The sequence below is a fragment of the Manihot esculenta genome, chromosome 2 (assembly GCF_001659605.2).
Source record: "Manihot esculenta cultivar AM560-2 chromosome 2, M.esculenta_v8, whole genome shotgun sequence".
Lineage (NCBI taxonomy): Eukaryota > Viridiplantae > Streptophyta > Magnoliopsida > Malpighiales > Euphorbiaceae > Manihot > Manihot esculenta.
The window spans coordinates 29,422,226-29,440,562 of NC_035162.2; the positions used below are offsets into that span (position 1 = coordinate 29,422,226).

The 18,337-nt window shown below is 33.4% G+C and overlaps 1 protein-coding gene across 2 annotated transcripts; it reads left to right on the top strand.

Moving 5' to 3' along the window:
* Positions 1 to 7,592: 7,592 nt before the first annotated feature.
* Positions 7,593 to 17,598, top strand: LOC110609143 (serine--tRNA ligase). 2 transcript variants are annotated; one of them, XM_021748503.2, is made up of 9 exons: positions 7,593 to 7,915; positions 8,016 to 8,086; positions 8,174 to 8,335; positions 8,422 to 8,527; positions 8,963 to 9,171; positions 9,477 to 9,580; positions 9,665 to 9,848; positions 10,121 to 10,300; positions 17,128 to 17,598. In XM_021748503.2, exons 1-9 carry the CDS (start codon positions 7,783 to 7,785, stop codon positions 17,335 to 17,337), a joined length of 1,359 nt encoding a protein of 452 aa, XP_021604195.1. In that variant the 5' UTR covers positions 7,593 to 7,782; the 3' UTR covers positions 17,338 to 17,598. The 2 variants fall into 2 exon arrangements, with proteins under 2 accessions (XP_021604195.1, XP_021604196.1); XM_021748504.2 differs by having other exon boundaries at positions 7,594 to 7,915; positions 8,963 to 9,156.
* Positions 17,599 to 18,337: the final 739 nt, after the last annotated feature.

The following is an 18,337-nucleotide window of genomic DNA, read 5'->3' on the forward strand; positions in this document are numbered from 1 at the left end:
ATTGGGGCATTGATGAGATTCCACAGAGGGGTCATGGTTATGATTATGAGTATGTATTGTGCATGCACAGGTTGAGTTTGGTGTATGAATGAATAGAAAAGTTTTAATTTTTATGTATGTTCTTGATCATGTATGGGATTAAACAGGTTTACAGGTTGTATGTTGGGCTTGCTACGGGTCCCGGCAGCCTTAAGCCGACCTGGATCCTAGCGCCGGTAGCGGTCCGATTTTCGGGTCGTTACAGCCTAAATGATCCCCAGGGCTGGTTGGTGCTAGAGATAGCCTGAAAACTCATCAAGGCATTACTATGTCACTCGAATCAATTTTTTCTAGACAAGTTCTTGGATCTGACAAGTCAGTAGAGCAAGTAAGAAGAAAGCAAGGACATCGTGCGCTCAGTCCGGACAAACAAGCCACATGCCCCAGATCATGAAGACAATTGTCACCTTCTAATCTAAAGAATCAAAGACCAGTGGGGGGAAGGACCTCTGATGCTATATAAGACTCACCCAAAGTAGGTTATGAGCTGTCACCACAAAACAAGGCCATGTGGTCAGGATTTGATAAGTGAGCAATGCAGTCTCACTTGAGAAAAGAAAGACCCGGGCAACTTGACACCTGATCCATCATCAAGGCTTGCCCTCCCCTGGACAGGAGGAGTCTCGGCCTAAAGTTATCATTAGCAGGCACAATAGAACATATCTCCATTACGCATACAATCACGGGATCTCTAACCAGTTAACCCTGTGGCATCCCTTATTAGGTTAACCAACGACATCATCGTCAGATTATCAGGAATGCTATTTTTATTTCTACCTTCTTATAGTATAAATGGGGAACAATCACAGAGGTAAAGGTATGCAATTCTCTCAAATAACTACTCTTGAGTTCTAAATATTATACTTGCCTTTCTTCATCTTACTGACTTAAGCGTTAGAGTGGCTGTTGTAGGTGCCAACCAGCTCACATTCTCTGTCTTGCAGGTGGACCAATCACAGCATAATTTCTTTGGACCAATCACAGCACAACTCCATTTCAGCTACGTCATGTTATTGATTTCAATAACATCATATAGAAATTAAATTTATAAAGTTGAAGGAAATAAAAAAAATCTAAAAAAAAAAGAAAATGGGAAAGTGGAATCCATATTTTGAGGTATTTTATATTTACTTTTAAAATCAATTGTGAAAAGATCAATAAAAAACATAATTTCTTTGTACCAATCACAGTACAACTCCATTTCAGCTACGTCATTAATTTTATTTTAATAACATCATATAAAAATTAAATTTATAAAGTTAATGGAAATAACAAAAAAGTATGAAAAAAAATGAAATAGAAAAGTGGAATCCATATTTTGATATATTATATTAACCGGTTTTTACTTTTAAAATCAGTTGTGAAAAGATCAATAAAAGATATAATTTTTTTAGACCAATTACGGCACAACTCCATTTTAACTACGTCGTTAATTTGATTTCAATAATATCATATAGAAATTAAATTTATAAAGTTAAAGGAAATAACAAAAAGGTCTAAAAAAAAAGGAAATGGAAAAGTGGAATCCATATTTTGATGTATTTTATTAATTATTTTTTACTTTTAAAATCAGTGGTGAAAAGATCAATAAAAAACATAAATATAATACCTAAGCGAATCGTGTTTTCAATTTTTTTAATAAAAAAAATAAAAATGATTTTCAATTTTTTTAATAAAAAAATAAAAATTGCAAAACTGCAATATCATTGAATGCAACCTTAATTTGAAAAATATATATCATAACGATATTAGAAAATAGAACATATGATATTCAAGAGGAAATTGAACAATTATTGTCACTGCAGCTATTTCAGATGAGATTATTTCTACAGTTAGTATGAGTTAAATTATTCAAATTTTTTGTTAATATTTTTATTTTACATATTAGATTTTTTTTCTTTAAAAGATAATTTTTTTTTGTATATTTAACTATTTTACTGAAAATTTATAAAAATTACTTATCAATTCATATTAAATTACTGTGTCTAAAATTTTTTTTTGGGCGTTTAGTTTACCCTCTTTATTCGGCTAATAGCTTATTAGTTTCTAAATAATCAATTTTTGTGTTTCATAATTTTAAAAAAAGTAATATATAACTCATGGATATTTTATCAGTTGACTTCTTATTCTATTTTAGAGATTTTTCTCATTTGTTAGATTTTATATTTTATTTAAATTATATTACCCTTTTTATATTTAATAATTATCAAGTTTTTATATTAACGTAAATTTAATGTAGATTAATTTATTTATAATTATAAAATAAATATAAGTATTATAAAAAAATAACTATATTAGTTTTAATATTTATTTATTTTATATAATTAAATTATAAATATACATAAAAAAATAAAATTTATTTTATTAATAATTATATTTTTAATTTTTATATATATTATAAGATAATTATTAATTTTATATATATTTTAATAATATATAAATTTTATAACATACACCATTATTTATTATTGAGTAAATTATATTTTATTCTCTAAATTATAATATAATTAATGGATTGATCACACTACTTTTAAAATTAAACACTTAAATTCTTATATATTTATTCTGTCCAATAAGCTGTCCTTCCATTTAATTTTTTAAAAAAGCTATCGTTGTTTTCATTCGCATGATCACATTCAACAAATTTTGGAATTTTGGTCTTTCTCTTGTCATTTCATATTATTTTTCTTCAATTTGTGCTCCGGTAAACATTGAAAAAAAAAATGGTTTGAAAACTCAATTTGTGCACCATCATTTCTTCCAATTTCAACCCAACCCACCACTTCTCTTACATATCTCTAATTTGTCATTCAACTCCAAACTCCTGTAAGAGGCCTCTTCTAACCCACCATCACCATCACCTCAGTCTCACCATTATTTCTCTCTCTAAATTCCCTACAGTCCACCATTTCTCCAACACCCAACAAAATCATTGTACTCTTCTATTTTAATAGTAGTTTAATCTGTTGTTTTTTCATTCCTCCACCATTTCAACAATCTTTAATGTTTATTTTGTTTCTAGATCTAGAATTAGCATTTCCTTTTACTTTGACCGAAACAAGTAAGTATTTCAAGCAGATGAGAAAAAGAAGAATAAGAAGAGAATAAATGAGTTTACTTTTTCCTAAATGTTTGGTGGAGAAGAGAAGGAGGTGGAAGAATACATCTTTAGGGCATATAAAATGATTAATCTACGGAGGTTAGGGAGGGAGGGTATTTTGGAAATAAAATTTTACTTTTTCATGTTTGATCACACGTATTCTTTTGACCTAACATTTTTTGTGGATGGAATGATTGTTTGTTGAATGAAATGAATATATAGAGATTTAAATGTTTGATTTTAAAAATAGAGGGATCGATCCATTAATTATGTTATAACTCATGAACTAAAGTATAATTTACTTTTTATTATATTACATGTTATGGAATTAGCCATCAACTATTATCATCAACTATCAATTATTAAAATTATCAGCTATATCCAATCGTCAAGGCCACCCGCTAAACCACCCGGGCGTTGGTCCCATGAATCAAGACCACAAGGTAAGTTTTTGCCAGGCCAAATCACAAGGTAGTTCCTGCTAGACCACCTGAGTGTTGGTCCCATGAATCAAGACCACAAGACAAATTCTCGCCAGGCCAAATCACAAGATAGTTTTCACCATACCACTTAGGCATCGGTCCCATGAATCAAAGCCATAAGGCAGCATTCGCCGAGTCAGGTCACAAGGTAGTTCCCGCCAGACCACCTGGGCAATGGTCCCATGAATTAAGGCCACAAGGCAAGTCTTCACCAGGCCAATTTATAAGGCGGTTCTCACCAGACCACCCGAGCGTTAGTCCCATGAATCAAGGCCACAAGGCAAATCCTTGCTAGGCCAGGTCACAAGGCAGTTTTCACTAGACCACTCAGGCATCTGTCCCATGAATCAAGGCCATAAGGCAGTCTTCATCGGGGCAGGTCACAAGGTGATTTTCACCAGACTACCCAGGCGTTGGTCCCATAAATCAAGGCCACAAGGCAAGTCTTTGCCAAGGCAGGTCATAAGGTGGTTCCTGCTAGACCACCCGAGCGTTGGTCCCATGAATTAAGGCCACAAGGCAAGTCTTCGCCAAGGCAAGTCATAAGGCGGTTCCTGCTAGACCACCCGAGCGTTGGTCCCATGAATCAAGGCCGCAAGGCAAGTCTTCACCAAGCTAGGTCACAAGACGGTTCCTGCTAGACCACCCGAGCGTTGGTCCCATGAATCAAGGCCACAAAGTAAGTCTTCACTAGGGCAGGTCACAAGGCGGTTTTCACCAGAGCACCCGAGTGTTGGTCCTATGAATCAAGACCACAAGGCAAATTCTCACCAGGTCAGGTCACAAAGCGATTCCCGCTAAACCACCCGAGTGTTGGTCCCATGAATTAAGACCACAAGGAAAATCTTCGCCGGGCTAGGTCACAAGGCATTCCCGCTAGACCACCCGGGCATCGATCCCATGAGTCAAGGCCACAAGATAGTTTTCAACAGGCCACATGATAATTTTCACCAGGCCACAAATTATGACCGTAAGATGGGCATCTACCATACCTTATGTTCGGGGCGTTAGCTCCATTCTGAAAATTCACAAAGTTTCTTATTTCATGACCCCAAGATGGGTTAGCAACTAGACGTCATAAATGTGTGTTCGCAAAACTTTTTCCCTCGAAAAAAATACTATATGCAGAAAATGCAAAACATCTAACAAAAATAAAAGCAACATTCTCATTAAAAAATATGAAAAGATTACAAAAGGACAGGGTCATCAGCATCCTCTGCCCAAGTCTCCATTACATTGATATTTTCAGCGTTTATTACAGGAGAAATCCGGTCAGAGGGTATGTCTTCATCACGCTCATCCTCAAAGAGAGTATCTTCAGCACGCTCCCCTCTACCCTCGTTTTCTTTCTCGGGGAGGATAAAATCTATCCAGGAGAAGTCCTTAAAAGGAAAACGCTCCATCAGCTCCTTCTTCATGGAATTCTGGCCTTGAACAAACATCTCCCTGCCCTAGGCCATTTGCTCCTAGAGTTCTATCTCAAGCTCGGTTACCCTGGTGGAGGCAACCCGTGCCTCCTCAGCTTGAGCCTGCAGCTCCAAGACCTGGCGTTGCAATAGGACCACTTGATCTTCGGCAGATTTAGCTCAATTCTCAAGGCCAAGTTAGAGGCAAGGGTCGTGTCAAGTTCAGCCTGAAGCTTGTCCATCGACTCTAGGATCTCCTTTATCGTATCCTCAATTTCGACCACCCGAGCCTTCAAGTTTGAGCATTCCTTGACCAAAAGCTCCCTGGGATCTCGTTTGTGCCAAATTCTCATCTCAAGGCTCTAAAATGCTCTTTGACCACATAGGCGCAAATGGCATCCTCCAACACATAATGAATAGCATTAACAAACAGCTTGTCTGTCTCAACCTCGTTCAAGTGACGGCGATCTGCAGGCCTCAAGGCACTCTTGATTAGCAGGAGACCCAGAGAAGGGTCATCAAGGAGAGAAGGCACCCTGTTTAGTGCCAAGACCAAACGTTGACTACTAGTGGGCCAAGAAGACTTGACCCTAGTGCTCACAAAAACGAAGGAATAAGGGGCATCGACAAGGAGTACAGAGGCTAAGGTGGTAGTAGCAATGCCCGTGACTAAAGATTCAGGCTGAAAGGGTGCCGCTTCTCAACCGTAGGCTGGGAAGGGGAGGGGAAATATAATCACCTCCTCCGAAGGGTGAGCACGTTTAGCAAGGGGACTGGCAGCAACAGCTTCGCCTTTTTGAGCAGCATGTATAGCCTCAGTGAATCTACTTGACCCGACCATATCTGCAAAAAAAAGAAGAGTAAGTAAGATAGTCAGTTCGAAAAATAAAAAGAATGAAAAATGAAGTACCTCGATCCTGAGGTAAGGGTGCGTTAGGTAGGTGAGGAGTGCGGGTTTGACCTGTCGGTAGATGACTTTGCAAGGACAAAACGATATTTCTCACTGCTTGAGTGATATCAATCTTCCTTAAGGCTTTAGCCATTGCCATAAGGAAAGTTAAAGCCTCGTCTTCCTCTCTTATTGGACGGACCCCCATCCTTCTTCAACTCTACCTAGTAGTGGCAGCTAGTTTAAAGGTGCCCAAAACCCCCCGGAGTACGATGATGGAGGAAAAAAACTTATTCTTCTACTGTTTTAAAGAAGAAGGTATCCGGTCAATAATGTTCAAGTACTTTCGATTGCTAAAGTACCAGAACTTCTCATTCTTATAAGTACCCAGTTGGTATAGCTGGGAGAAAAGTGCTACGCTAGGTTCAATGTTATTATTAAAACACAAGAACCAAAAGGCTACCAAGATTCTCCAGCTGTTAGGGTGAAGTTGAGCGACATAAAACTTGTGAAAATGAAAGACCTCCACAAAGAAGGGGTCTAAAGGGAAATAAAGACCCACCTTTAACTGCTCCTCAAAGACCATGATAGTGTTGCTAGCAGGAATCAAGTCGTTAACACGAACATGGAGAGAGAGAGCAAAATTTCAAAAAGAATCATAAGGAATGTGATAGGTGTTATATAAACAATCCACGTCGCTATCTGAGAAGATATACGGGATATTACTAAGGGAGCCACCCTTGTTCTCAGAGGTCTCTCTCAATGGAAAAATGGGGTTGGCACTCGGATGGGACCATCAGAGGAGGAACTGGAAATAGAGGCCCTGCTAAGGGAGGAAGAGGTATTCCTATCCATATTAAAAGGACGACAAAGCTACCGTGAAACAAGCAAGAACTTTAACAGATGCGAGAAGGGAGTCGCAGGAGTGAATTCCTCTGAAAAATGAAGTTGCAGAAAAAAGCAAAAGGGAAGCTTAGAGAAGATGATGGACCTTTATAAAGGTAGTTTCGACGGAAGGCATTAAATGCGACGTGATAAACATCACAACAGTTGTCAAAAGGATTAGTACGCGAAGCGACGTGGGTAGCAAAGAGCCAATTCTGAGGAGCCACGTATCTCGGACCTCGATAAAAGATGTTCCCTTCAAATATAAAGAAACGAAAATAGTGGAGGGACTTCTGATATTACATAACATCCACCTAAAGTATGCTATGAGTTACCACCACAAAATAGGGGCCACGTAACAAGAATCTAACAAAGTAAAAAATACGGTCCTGCTTAAAAAAAGAGAGACGCGGACACTTTAACACCCGGATTACTGTCATGATTCGCCCTTCTCCGATAGACGGAGTCTTGACATAGAGTTACTGCTATCAAGCACACTCCCATCTCGCTTGAAATTGCAGAATTACCAATTTATTAGCTGGCGATATTTCTTATTAAATAATCGACCACATTATCACCGAATTCTCAAAAAATACTATATTTATCTTATCTTATCATAATATAAAAAAGATAGTCACATAGATAAATATACATTATCACTCGTATTACTCTAACTCTAAATAATTTATTACTTTTCCGGTAGATAATCACAATACTTGGATTAAGGTTTTATCTACTTAAATTAGACGCAATATCTTTTTGTAATTATATATAAAAAAAAAAAAAGACACTAAGATATTCACCGTGTAGAAAGCATCGAATCTTTAGGGTTAAGGTTTTATAATTTCAGCAACTAGCCACTCTTTTTTCTTTCTCCTGCTGCCGTTCTATTCTCATTTCTCTGCCTCCTATCCTCTGCTTCCTCCGTCTTCCAAAACGAATTTTACTGTACTGTAAGAAGTGTAGTAGAAGAAGCAGAGTATGTTGGACATCAATCTCTTCAGGGAAGAAAAGGGTCACAACCCCGAACTTATCCGGGAATCTCAGCGTCGCCGATTCGCCAATGTTGATATTGTCGACGAGATCATTCGTCTCGACAGGGAATGGAGGCAGCGTAATCATCTCTTTCTTTTTTCCTAAGCTCTGAGTTCGATTAAAAATGTTGGCTGCCGTGTATGATCCTTATTATATTTATTATTTTATCTTCTTTTTAGGTCAATTTGAACTTGACAACCTACGCAAAGAATTGAATAAGATAAACAAGCAAATAGCCCAACTCAAAATTGTGAGTTTTTTTAATAAAAATAATTACGTAGTTTTTTATTATGAATTTCTAGTTTATTTTTTTTTTCTGGTTTTGTAAATTAATAAGGCAGGTGAAGATGCAACCGAATTGATTAAAAATACCAATGACAACAAGCAACTGACTACTGATAAAGAAGCTGAGGTTCAGCAGGCTTATTTAGCTCTGAATAAGAGATTGGAAGCCGTTGGAAATCTTGTGCATGATTCAGTGCCTGTTAGCTATGATGAGGTTTGTGTTTCTATTTTATTATTATTAAGTAATAAAATTATTATGATTTGGGATTTACAAAAAAAATCTTTTCTTTTGTTCTGCAGGCAAATAATGCTGTAATCCGTGTTTGGGGGGAGAAACGTTCTGGGCCTAAATTGAAAAACCATGTTGAGCTTGTTGAGCTTCTAGGTATTGCTGATACTAAGAAAGGTATGCAGCATAATATTTCTTTAGCTTGAGCTTCGCTTCTTGAAAAATGTTTTATATTCGCTTAATTCTAGGATAAGTAGTAAATATGTTTGTTAATTTCTTATGTTCTACAATCTACAAAGGTGGTTTTGCATGGTTTTTCTTTAGTGCAGTATTTTCCTGGGTTTTGATTACTGAAATACATTGTGGAAGTTTTCTTTGTCTTCTCTATCATGACTGTTGAATATAGGCTTTGATGTAATCTTAGTAAATGTTCATTGTTATCATTGCAATTAAATGTTGGATGTCATTTCACTAGCCATAATGAATAATCTCTGTTGAACTTCTTGTATTGTATGAATCTCTGTAGCTAAGGAGCTTGTACTATAGGGGGTTCTCTTCATAGTTTATTGGTTATCTAATACCATGCCAATGCCATTGTCTTGAAATGCATAGGCGCCAATGTAGCTGGAGGTAGGGGCTTCTATCTGAAAGGTGATGGTGTACGACTTAATCAAGCATTGATCAATTTTGGACTGGATTTCTTGGAGAAGAGGGGTTACACGGCCTTGCAGACTCCCTTTTTCATTAGAAAAGACATTATGGCAAAGTGTGCTCAGTTAGCACAATTTGATGAAGAGCTTTACAAGGTGATTTTGGAAAATGTCAGTATGTTTAGATACAGAGAAGTCTCCTGCTATGTAATATAATATATAGATATTTGATGAAGAACTTTACATGGTGAATTTTGAAATTTTTATTTACTGATCCCAACTGATAGAGAAAGCATTGAATCCTCCACGACGCATCTTACATTATAAATGCTTAGATCATGAATATGCTTCTTCTTAGGATAATTTAGGTTCCTAAAAGCTTTGTTTGTGTAATTTCCTTTTTCTTTTGTATTTGATTTACTCTCTAGATTCAATGCAAGGATCAGCACTGTAGTTTGTTACTTTGTTTTTTGTAGGTGACTGGTGAAGGGGATGACAAGTATCTAATTGCTACAGCTGAGCAACCAATATGTGCTTATCATTTAGATGATTGGATCCATCCTTCACAGCTGCCAATCAGGTTATAGTTATGTAGTAACTTCTTGTCTCAAAGGCAGAAATCTATGATTGTGCTAATCTCATTAATTCCATTTTTTTTTTCCAGATATGCTGGATACTCAACTTGTTTTCGTAAAGAAGCTGGTTCACATGGTCGCGATACTTTGGGAATTTTCCGAGTTCATCAATTTGAGAAAGTGGAGCAATTCTGCCTTACCAGCCCAAATGGCAATGACTCTTGGGACATGCACGAGGAAATGATCAAGAACTCTGAGGACTTCTACAAAATGGTATGTTATGCTTGTTTTAGAAAGTCAGAATTGTTTTCTACTTTTGTTTTTTTTCTTAGATCTCGGTTATGGGAAAAATATTAATGTTTTCCCAGCTTTACATGCTTGTCTAATGTAGCAATTGGTATCACCAGTCTCTTAAACAAATGTTCCTGAAAAATCAATGTGGATCTGGTATAGAAGGCAGGGCCTTATTGGTGACTTAATGACAATCTTATGTAAATCACATAAACATAAATGTGCATTCTAACTGTTCCCTTCTTCTCTAACAGTTAAACATCCCTTTTCAAGTTGTGTCTATTGTTTCTGGTGCTTTGAATGATGCTGCTGCAAAGAAGTATGACTTGGAAGCATGGTTTCCTGCTTCGCAAACATACAGAGAGTTGGTCTCCTGTTCCAATTGTACAGACTACCAGTCAAGGAGGTTGGAAGTTCGATATGGGCAGAAAAAGGCAAGTCCTTTTATGCTTATTTTTGCTCTTATGTTGCATTATATCTGTGTATCATATACTTTGGCTTACCAGTCAAGATATTTTTCTAGCCAACCATTTTGAGCACCTTAGAGGATGAAACGCAGAAACTTCAAAATACATCTTAGTAACATGGACAAATGCATTTTGGAAATTTATAGGACATCCAAAGGAGGATAGAGTAAGGGTTGTCAAAAGGAGATCCTTAGAAATTTATCTTGAATGTAATCTGCAATTCCTTGCATAATGAAGCAAAAATATAACTTAATTGGTTCATGTCCTGAATTTCTTTGGCATCAGACTTCAAAGTCTTGTTGGTTTCGCACTTGTAGTGTTGCATTATGCAATTCCAAAGTAAAACAGAAAAATTCTCAGGCCTTATTTAGTGGGGAAAAAAAGGACTTTTTTGTTTCTACTTTCTTGTTCTTCTATATTTCTTAGTTTTCCAAATGGAAATTGGAAAGTGAGAAACATGTTCATTTGTCAAATTTGCTAGTTTACCATATTCTTTTCTTGAGATCATCTTTTTCTTTTTTTAAAAGTTTTCTTTTGTTTTACTTGGGAATTATTCTTCTAACATAACAATTACTATTGTAATTATACAAATAATCTCATAGTCTAATCACTTGATATGCTCTATTTAAATTCAAATATATATTTTTTGTCCTAGATATTATTTTGATATTTATTATAAACCTAAGTGTAAGTTGAAAGTTTATTTTTTGGTAAATAAGTTGTTAATTTAAAAAAATAAAAAATGAAGGATTTTTGTTTTAAAGGAATTTATGCTAGTCTAATATTTAATTTTTATATGTATTTTATTCCATAAAAAAAAATTGAAGGAAACTTAACTCTCTTTTTTTTGTTCAGTTTCTTTTGTGTGTGTATCTATATATATGTGTGTGTGTATATATATATATATATATATATATATATATATATATATATATATATATGGGAAATACCAACTTGTTTCTCACAACTAATCAAGGCCTTAAATTTCCATGTAACTATATTTTCTCCCTAAGAAATATTTACATATATGAATGGGCTTTTAGAAATGAAAACACAACTTAAAGTAAGGATAAAAAGACATTAGCTCCCTCTTTTAGCAATACACAAGTGAAATACCCACATAATGTTGTGGATTGTTATTATTGTTTTATTTTATAAAATTTAATTAATTAATGATAAAAATAAAATAATTGAAAAATAAAACTTTATTTCTCCCATTTTATACGAATAGACTTCTCAAATTTATAATTCACTTTCATTTTAATACTAGTTAATTATTAGGATTTTTTAAAATATATCCATATTTAATGTATATTTTTATCAATTAATATACTATTAATCAATTGTTGTTAGAGTAATTAATACGAGTCATTCAGTAATAGTGGAATGTATATTAGGAAAAAACTTTGATTACTTTCATATATTAAAATTTACATTTATCATTGAGTTTGAGAGGCTAAAAGATGACATTTTGAAAAAGTATATTTTAAATACTGTTGGAAAAGCAGTTTGGAAAGTCATAAAATTTTTCTGGGGTTTAATTTAGAAAAATAGTAAGAAAATATAAAACCAAAAAATAATTGTAAATAAAAATAGTTTCGCACTGTGTCAAAGGATTTTAAAAAAAAAGTTAGTTAGGACAGAATTCTAAAAAGCACAGAAAAAAAAAGGCTAAAACATCACTTGTCACTTGATAAATCTTGTTATAGCTTAATCTCTCGAATGGGATAGGCTGATGAATGGTGGACACTCTTATGCAAAAAAGATAAATAATTCAGAGAAAAGTAGAAGAAAAATTATGGAATAGTGCCGATCCAAATCAAGTCTAAATTTGTACATAGTTTGTGTGTGTTTTTGACTCGTTAAAGAACGTATTAAAAAAAAACACTAATTAGTTGATGAATCTTGTTATGGCTTGATCTATTAAATGGGATCGTTGGTGGATGGATTGATGCTCTTGTGCAAAAAGTTTAACAAATTTTTTATTTTTAAAAAAGCTAAAAAAGATATAACATTGGCAATCCTGAAATATTTGGAGTTTGAATTATATCCAAATTATCCATGTGTGTTTGAATCATCTAACCAAAAAACCAGTATATCACTGTCACGTATTCTAGGAAGAAATATAGAAATAAGAGATTCTAGGAAGAAATACAGAAATAAGAGGGATTTAAATGTATAGCATGGAATATTATAGCTATTATAGGCTGTTAATAGGTTGTTATAGCTAGTAGTGAGCTTGTTATAGCTATGAGTGTACAGCTGTCAAGTTAGTTACTGAGAACTAGTGTATATCTCTCAGCACAGCACACATGTAAGGGCATTCCATTTTCATCAATACAAGTACAGCTTACTGTTACGTATCAAAGGAAAAGGTATAAGAATAGGGCTGGGTAAGCACTGTAATTGGAGGGAAAAGTTGTTAGAGATAGTTATAACTGCTGAAGTAGTTAGAGCAGTTATTTTTGGGAGAGAAATCTTGTATAAAAAGGGGCTGAAACTATGTATAGGGCATGGTGAATTCTTGAAGAGTCATTAATAATTCTCTACTTCATTCTCTCTTTCTTTCTCTCTCTCTCTCTCTCTCCTCCTTATCTCCTCTCTGTTCCAATTATTCTTTCTTTCTATTTCCTATTCTCACAATATTCCGAGTTAGGGCTTCTACCTAACACTTACCTGCTTCCCTATAAACACCTTCTTCTCTATCCAAACAGTCTCTTCTCTATTCTTCTCTATTCTTTTTCTCTATTTCTCTCTATTCTGCCTTATTTCAACCTGTTAGAGCTATTGTCCTAACAATCACTTATCAATTGATAAAATTTATTATAACTTAATATCTACATTGAATTTGTTGACGAATAGACTGGTAATCTCATGAAGAGAATACAGAATTGAAAAACAAAAAACTAATGGAAAAGAAAAGTATAAAAACTAAAACAAAAAGAAAAAAGGTCTAGTACTGTTACTGTAAACAATGAAACACAATGCACGCTAAAAAGAGAAACAAAAAGAAAAAAAACTATTCAGGCATATATCCCTACTGATCTTTTCTCCGATTCCTACCTCTGTCCTATTTCTTCTAATCCCAAGGGGTTGCCAACTGCAGCGGTTCTCTTAACATTATTTATTTTTAATATTTTATTGAGTAAATTTTATCCTGTGGACCATATGCATTTGAAATCCAGTGGTTGAAGTTCTCTAAAGGAGTCTGTGGGTCAGAAATCCCTCACTTACTATCATCAGTTATGGTAGTGATAGCATGTCCATTAACAACAATATCGCCTTAGAACTTGAATTGTTATAATTAATACCAGTTATTATAGAAGTTCATTCTCCATCAAGTTGAATTTGTTTACAATATTTATCCCAATTGACCAGCGAAGCTGCTGGACATAAGATACAATTTGAGACATCATTTGTATTCTGCTTGAACTTTTCTAATGAAAAATGAGTCCAATCCACTCGTTTTTCTGCCCCTCATGTCTGATAAGTAGTGTTTGGAAACTGGACTGGACTGACCAGTCCAACCTGTTGAACTGGGAACTGGCCAGCAATGCAGACTGGTTTAATGTAGTTTGTTGACTCAACTAAAAATCAGTCAAAACTGGACTGACTCACCAAATCTAGCTGAACTGAGTTCCACTACCATATTGTTGAGCGATTCCATCTCTAGTCCAAGGAAGGCAACTTTTCAAATTCTTAAGTTCTCAATTCTTTGAACCTAATATTCTTCCTCTTTCATTTTTATTCCCTAGTCCAGCTTCTCTTTCCTGGTCGTTCATTGATCATTCTTCATGATAGCTATTATATAATATGAATCTCAGCCACAAATTGATGTGGTCCTACACATCTTGGCTTGAACGGCAGAAATGATAGACCAACAAAATTTCACCGAGTTCCTTCTTACATAGCTAGATTTTCTTAAGCTCATTGATGATCTTGACATTTTCTTTGAGGAGGATTCTCTTGCAACATTGATGACTGATCTCCAGTGAATTTAGGTCCTTCGCTTTTTATTTCTTTCTTTGATCTCTTTTCCTGTGGTGCTTTGAGATGAGGGTTCCTTTGATCCTCGTGTGTTGGAGATGAGGATTTATGCACTGAGATTTTGTAAAGCATACTAAAACTTCTAAGCTTATGGAAATGTGGGAACTGTGAAAAAAAATCTCTCTTTTTCCAAGCTTGCCAAGCCTTCTATGAGAAGAAGCAAATTGAACTAGACCGATCAAATTGGTCAAACTGCGAACCAGTCACTCCATCTGTTTGATCACTATTTTGGTTTTAAAACAACTGCCAATAACCTCTAATCTATTCCAAATTCTTTACTTCTTGAACCTGGATATGAAGAAAGTTGAGTATAGTCCAAAGTTTGTCATCTAGTTTCTGGGTGATATTCCTAAACATTTACGAAAGGATTAACTCAACGTTTTTTCACCATTGCGACCCATGGTTTTAATTTGGAAGTTGCATTTGCAGTTGTGAACAGCTGTGGCAATAAAAAAAGAACAATGATAAACAATGACATATAAAATACAAGAATATATACTATTATAAAATAGGAAAAATTACTACTTAGTTCCTATGGTATGAAAAAACTCACTAGTTAGTCTCTCGATTTTAAAAAGTATATTAAAATGTCTTTGATGTTTTAAAAAATTTACTAGTTAGTCTCTTTGTTAATTTTACTGTTAAATATTTTACTATTTAGTCCTTATATTTTTTGAAAAACTTATTAGTTGGTCTCTCAAATTTTTTAAAAGTTTACTAATTAGTCCTTTCGTATCAGAGGCATTTTAGACTTTTTACAATATTTAACGGTTAAAATTAACAGAAAAATTAATTATTAGACTTTTTAAAATGTTACGGATGTTTTAATGCATTTTTCAAAACCAAGGATCGGCTAGTGAGTTTCTTCATACCATAGGGACTTAGTAATTTATCCTATAAAATAAAATAAGAAATATAATATCGATGTTTTAGCAACAAGTCTCATAAATCTAAGTGAATCCTTGGTGTATTTATTTTTTTGGAAAGGGGTGTTGGGTGGTTTATGATACTCGAAAATAAAGGATTTTGGATACTATTTGAAATTTAGAAAAAAAAAAAAAGAAACACTACACAAGGGGCTATTGAATAGTTGGAAAAAGCCCTAACTCAGCTTATAGAAAGTGGAAATAGAAGCAAATCAGTTTTGAATGAATAGGTATTATGAGATAGAACAAGAAAAATTGACTTTAATTAATTTAACTTATAAGACTTTGGAGCAGTTGGAAAATTACAAAAATGGAATTGTTCATATTGAACAACTACGAACGAGTAATCAAGTTTGATAATGGGTTTTCCTAGTGCGAGATAAAACATTATAAAATGATTGATACAAGACCATGATATAGTTATATATTTATAGAAAAAAAGAATTTAGTTTAATTAGTAAATTATTTCATGCATATGCCTTAAATAATTTAATTAATAAAAAAGATAATAGAGTATGTTGATCGTGTCAAAATTAGAGATAATACTTTTAGTTTATCATGGGTAGTGATCTTATTGCTAACACAGTAACCTCTGTAAAAAATGAAGACATGATAGAAAATGAACCATTTGAATAGCATCTACTAATGTCACTAAAATACCAATTACCTGGTGCTATGTTTTTTCTTTTCGAAAATTTGCAAAGCTCATGAAATGAATAGATATTATTAGATGTAAGTAAGACTAAGATAACAATTATATAACAAGCATAAATACATCAAATAAGTACATCAAAAAATCTATCATTTTTAGTTTGCATAGCTTTTTAAAAAAGCATACTTTTATTGAAAAAGCATCTGTTTCAACTTTTTTTAAACTCACCTATCCATTAGTTATTTGTTATTATAACTAACTCAAATATTAAATTTATAAGTTTTAAACTTACTATTTTCATTACTTTTCTATGTCTAAACTTGTACTTAGCATTAGCAAATGCTAAGGAAGTATAAAATTTAATTTGATGTTATTCTATAATTAATAATTTATTTTAATTTATATTAAATTTATTGCTGGAAAATGGTTCAAAATAAACACAAAAAAATAAAAATAAAAATAAAACTATAGATCAACAAAACTAATAGATCAAAGTATAACATTAACAATAAAACTAATATCAACAAAAAATTTTAGTAAAAAAAAAAATGCAAAAGAGGAAGCTAGAAACTGAAAATAATGAAAACAAAAAACAAAAACAGAAAAATAAACTGACCTTTTATGAGAACTGGTTGTTTAATGAAGATTTCTTAAATAAAAAAACTTGCACAAAGAATGAAAAATTTGAGTGAGAAAATAAGAGAGAGAGAGAGAGAACTCTGCATTTCATTGCTGGAACATGCAGGAAGTGAAAGAGAAGCACAAAAAAAAAAGGTGTACATATGAGGTTTTTGGCAGAGTTGTTACAGTTACGTGCTGGTAAATAACACGAAATGGTAAATAATGGCCTTTACAATTTCAAGTTAGGGATGCCTTTTGTATGATGGGATGATGGGTAACAACTCTGTTCTGTATATCATGGTTGTCAAATCAAGAATTGAAGTCCCGTTTGTTGAATCAGAAATTGAGAATCAAATCGAGTTGTATGATTTGGTATAATTTTTGAAAAATCAATTGAAAATAATATATGAATTTTTGTAGAAATATTTTTTAATAATCTAATCAAAAGATATTAAACATCAATTGTAAATAATGTGTATATATATATATGTTTAGTATAAAATCTTGATTATCTCATATTTTGCTGGTGCTTTTCTGCTTGATTGCAGAGCAATGAGCAAGCAAAGCAATATGTTCATCTGTTGAACTCTACGCTCACTGCAACAGAGAGGACCATTTGCTGCATCCTTGAGAACTACCAGAAGGAAAATGGTGTAGAGGTCCCAGAACCTCTACGAGAATATATGGGTGGGAAATCTTTCCTCCCCTTCCAAAGCAACCCATCCACAGAAGGCAAGGGGAAGAAATCTAAGGCCTAATCATTTAATTATAGACTTCTGCATATTATAATTTGAGAATTTTTATAGATGCCGAAGGTTTGGTCAGTATCTTGTCTCTCTTTATGACTAGAAAAGTACACGTAACAGAACTGATTCATGAACATGATATCTTCTGGTCATCCTTTCTCTTAAGTGAAGATGCTTCTGATTTGGATTTCTAATTTCTTTTTTTTTTCCTTCAAATTTTCAGAAAATTCTTGTATTTACAGAATTTTTATTTGAGCCAGTCTTTATATGCGATTCTTGAATGTGTTGTAATTTTTAGTTTTGGCATGTACCAGCATTATATTGAAGCTGTTGGTTGAACGTATTTGGGATGGAAATTTGGTAGGTGCAAATGAAGGGAAATAATATGAATTGTTTCAGGGTGGATATTTGGTCGATTCGTTTTAAAATTGAAAACATTGAAAATTGATTTTGCTAAAATTATAAAAATCAAATCAAATTGAATAAATATAATAATTGAATTGAATTGAATAAAAAATTTTCAATTTGAATTGATTTAATTTTTTTTATTTTTTTTTAAGGAAAATTTCTCCTTAAACCTTGATTCAAATAATATGGTACAAGTTGCAACAAAAATAAAATATCATTCACAATAACAAGTTGCAACATCATTATTATTACTTGCTGCATTTTGGAGTAGATTGATAATTCTATTTTAATAAATGGTTCAAAAAGTTTTTCTCACCAATTTGATTACAATTATTAAAACTTTATTCTAATTATTCTGTTGAGAGGTAAATATAGATGAGTAGGGATAAGTAAGCGAGGTAAGTTCCTGGACATAGCCAAGGAAAAAATATATGAATTGAAAATGACTTATGGAAAATAAAAAATAAAAAAATTATTTTAATTCATATTTATATTTAAAAGTTTGCTTTAGTTATATTATAACGACTACAGTGAACACACTAGATTTAATTTGAAAATTTTAATGTAATTCACGAAGTTTTATTTGATAAATAAAATAATTTTT

What these genes read in the sequence shown, in the direction of transcription:
- LOC110609143 (XM_021748503.2), top strand. Translation starts at nt 7,783, where the DNA reads ATGTTGGACATCAATCTCTTCAGGGAAGAAAAGGGTCACAACCCCGAA. An exon ending in AAATAGCCCAACTCAAAATT is followed by an intron (nt 8,087 to 8,173) that starts GTGAGTTTTTTT and finishes TAAATTAATAAG; the next exon opens with GCAGGTGAAGATGCAACCGA. An exon ending in TTCGATATGGGCAGAAAAAG is followed by an intron (nt 10,301 to 17,127) that starts GCAAGTCCTTTT and finishes GCTTGATTGCAG; the next exon opens with AGCAATGAGCAAGCAAAGCA.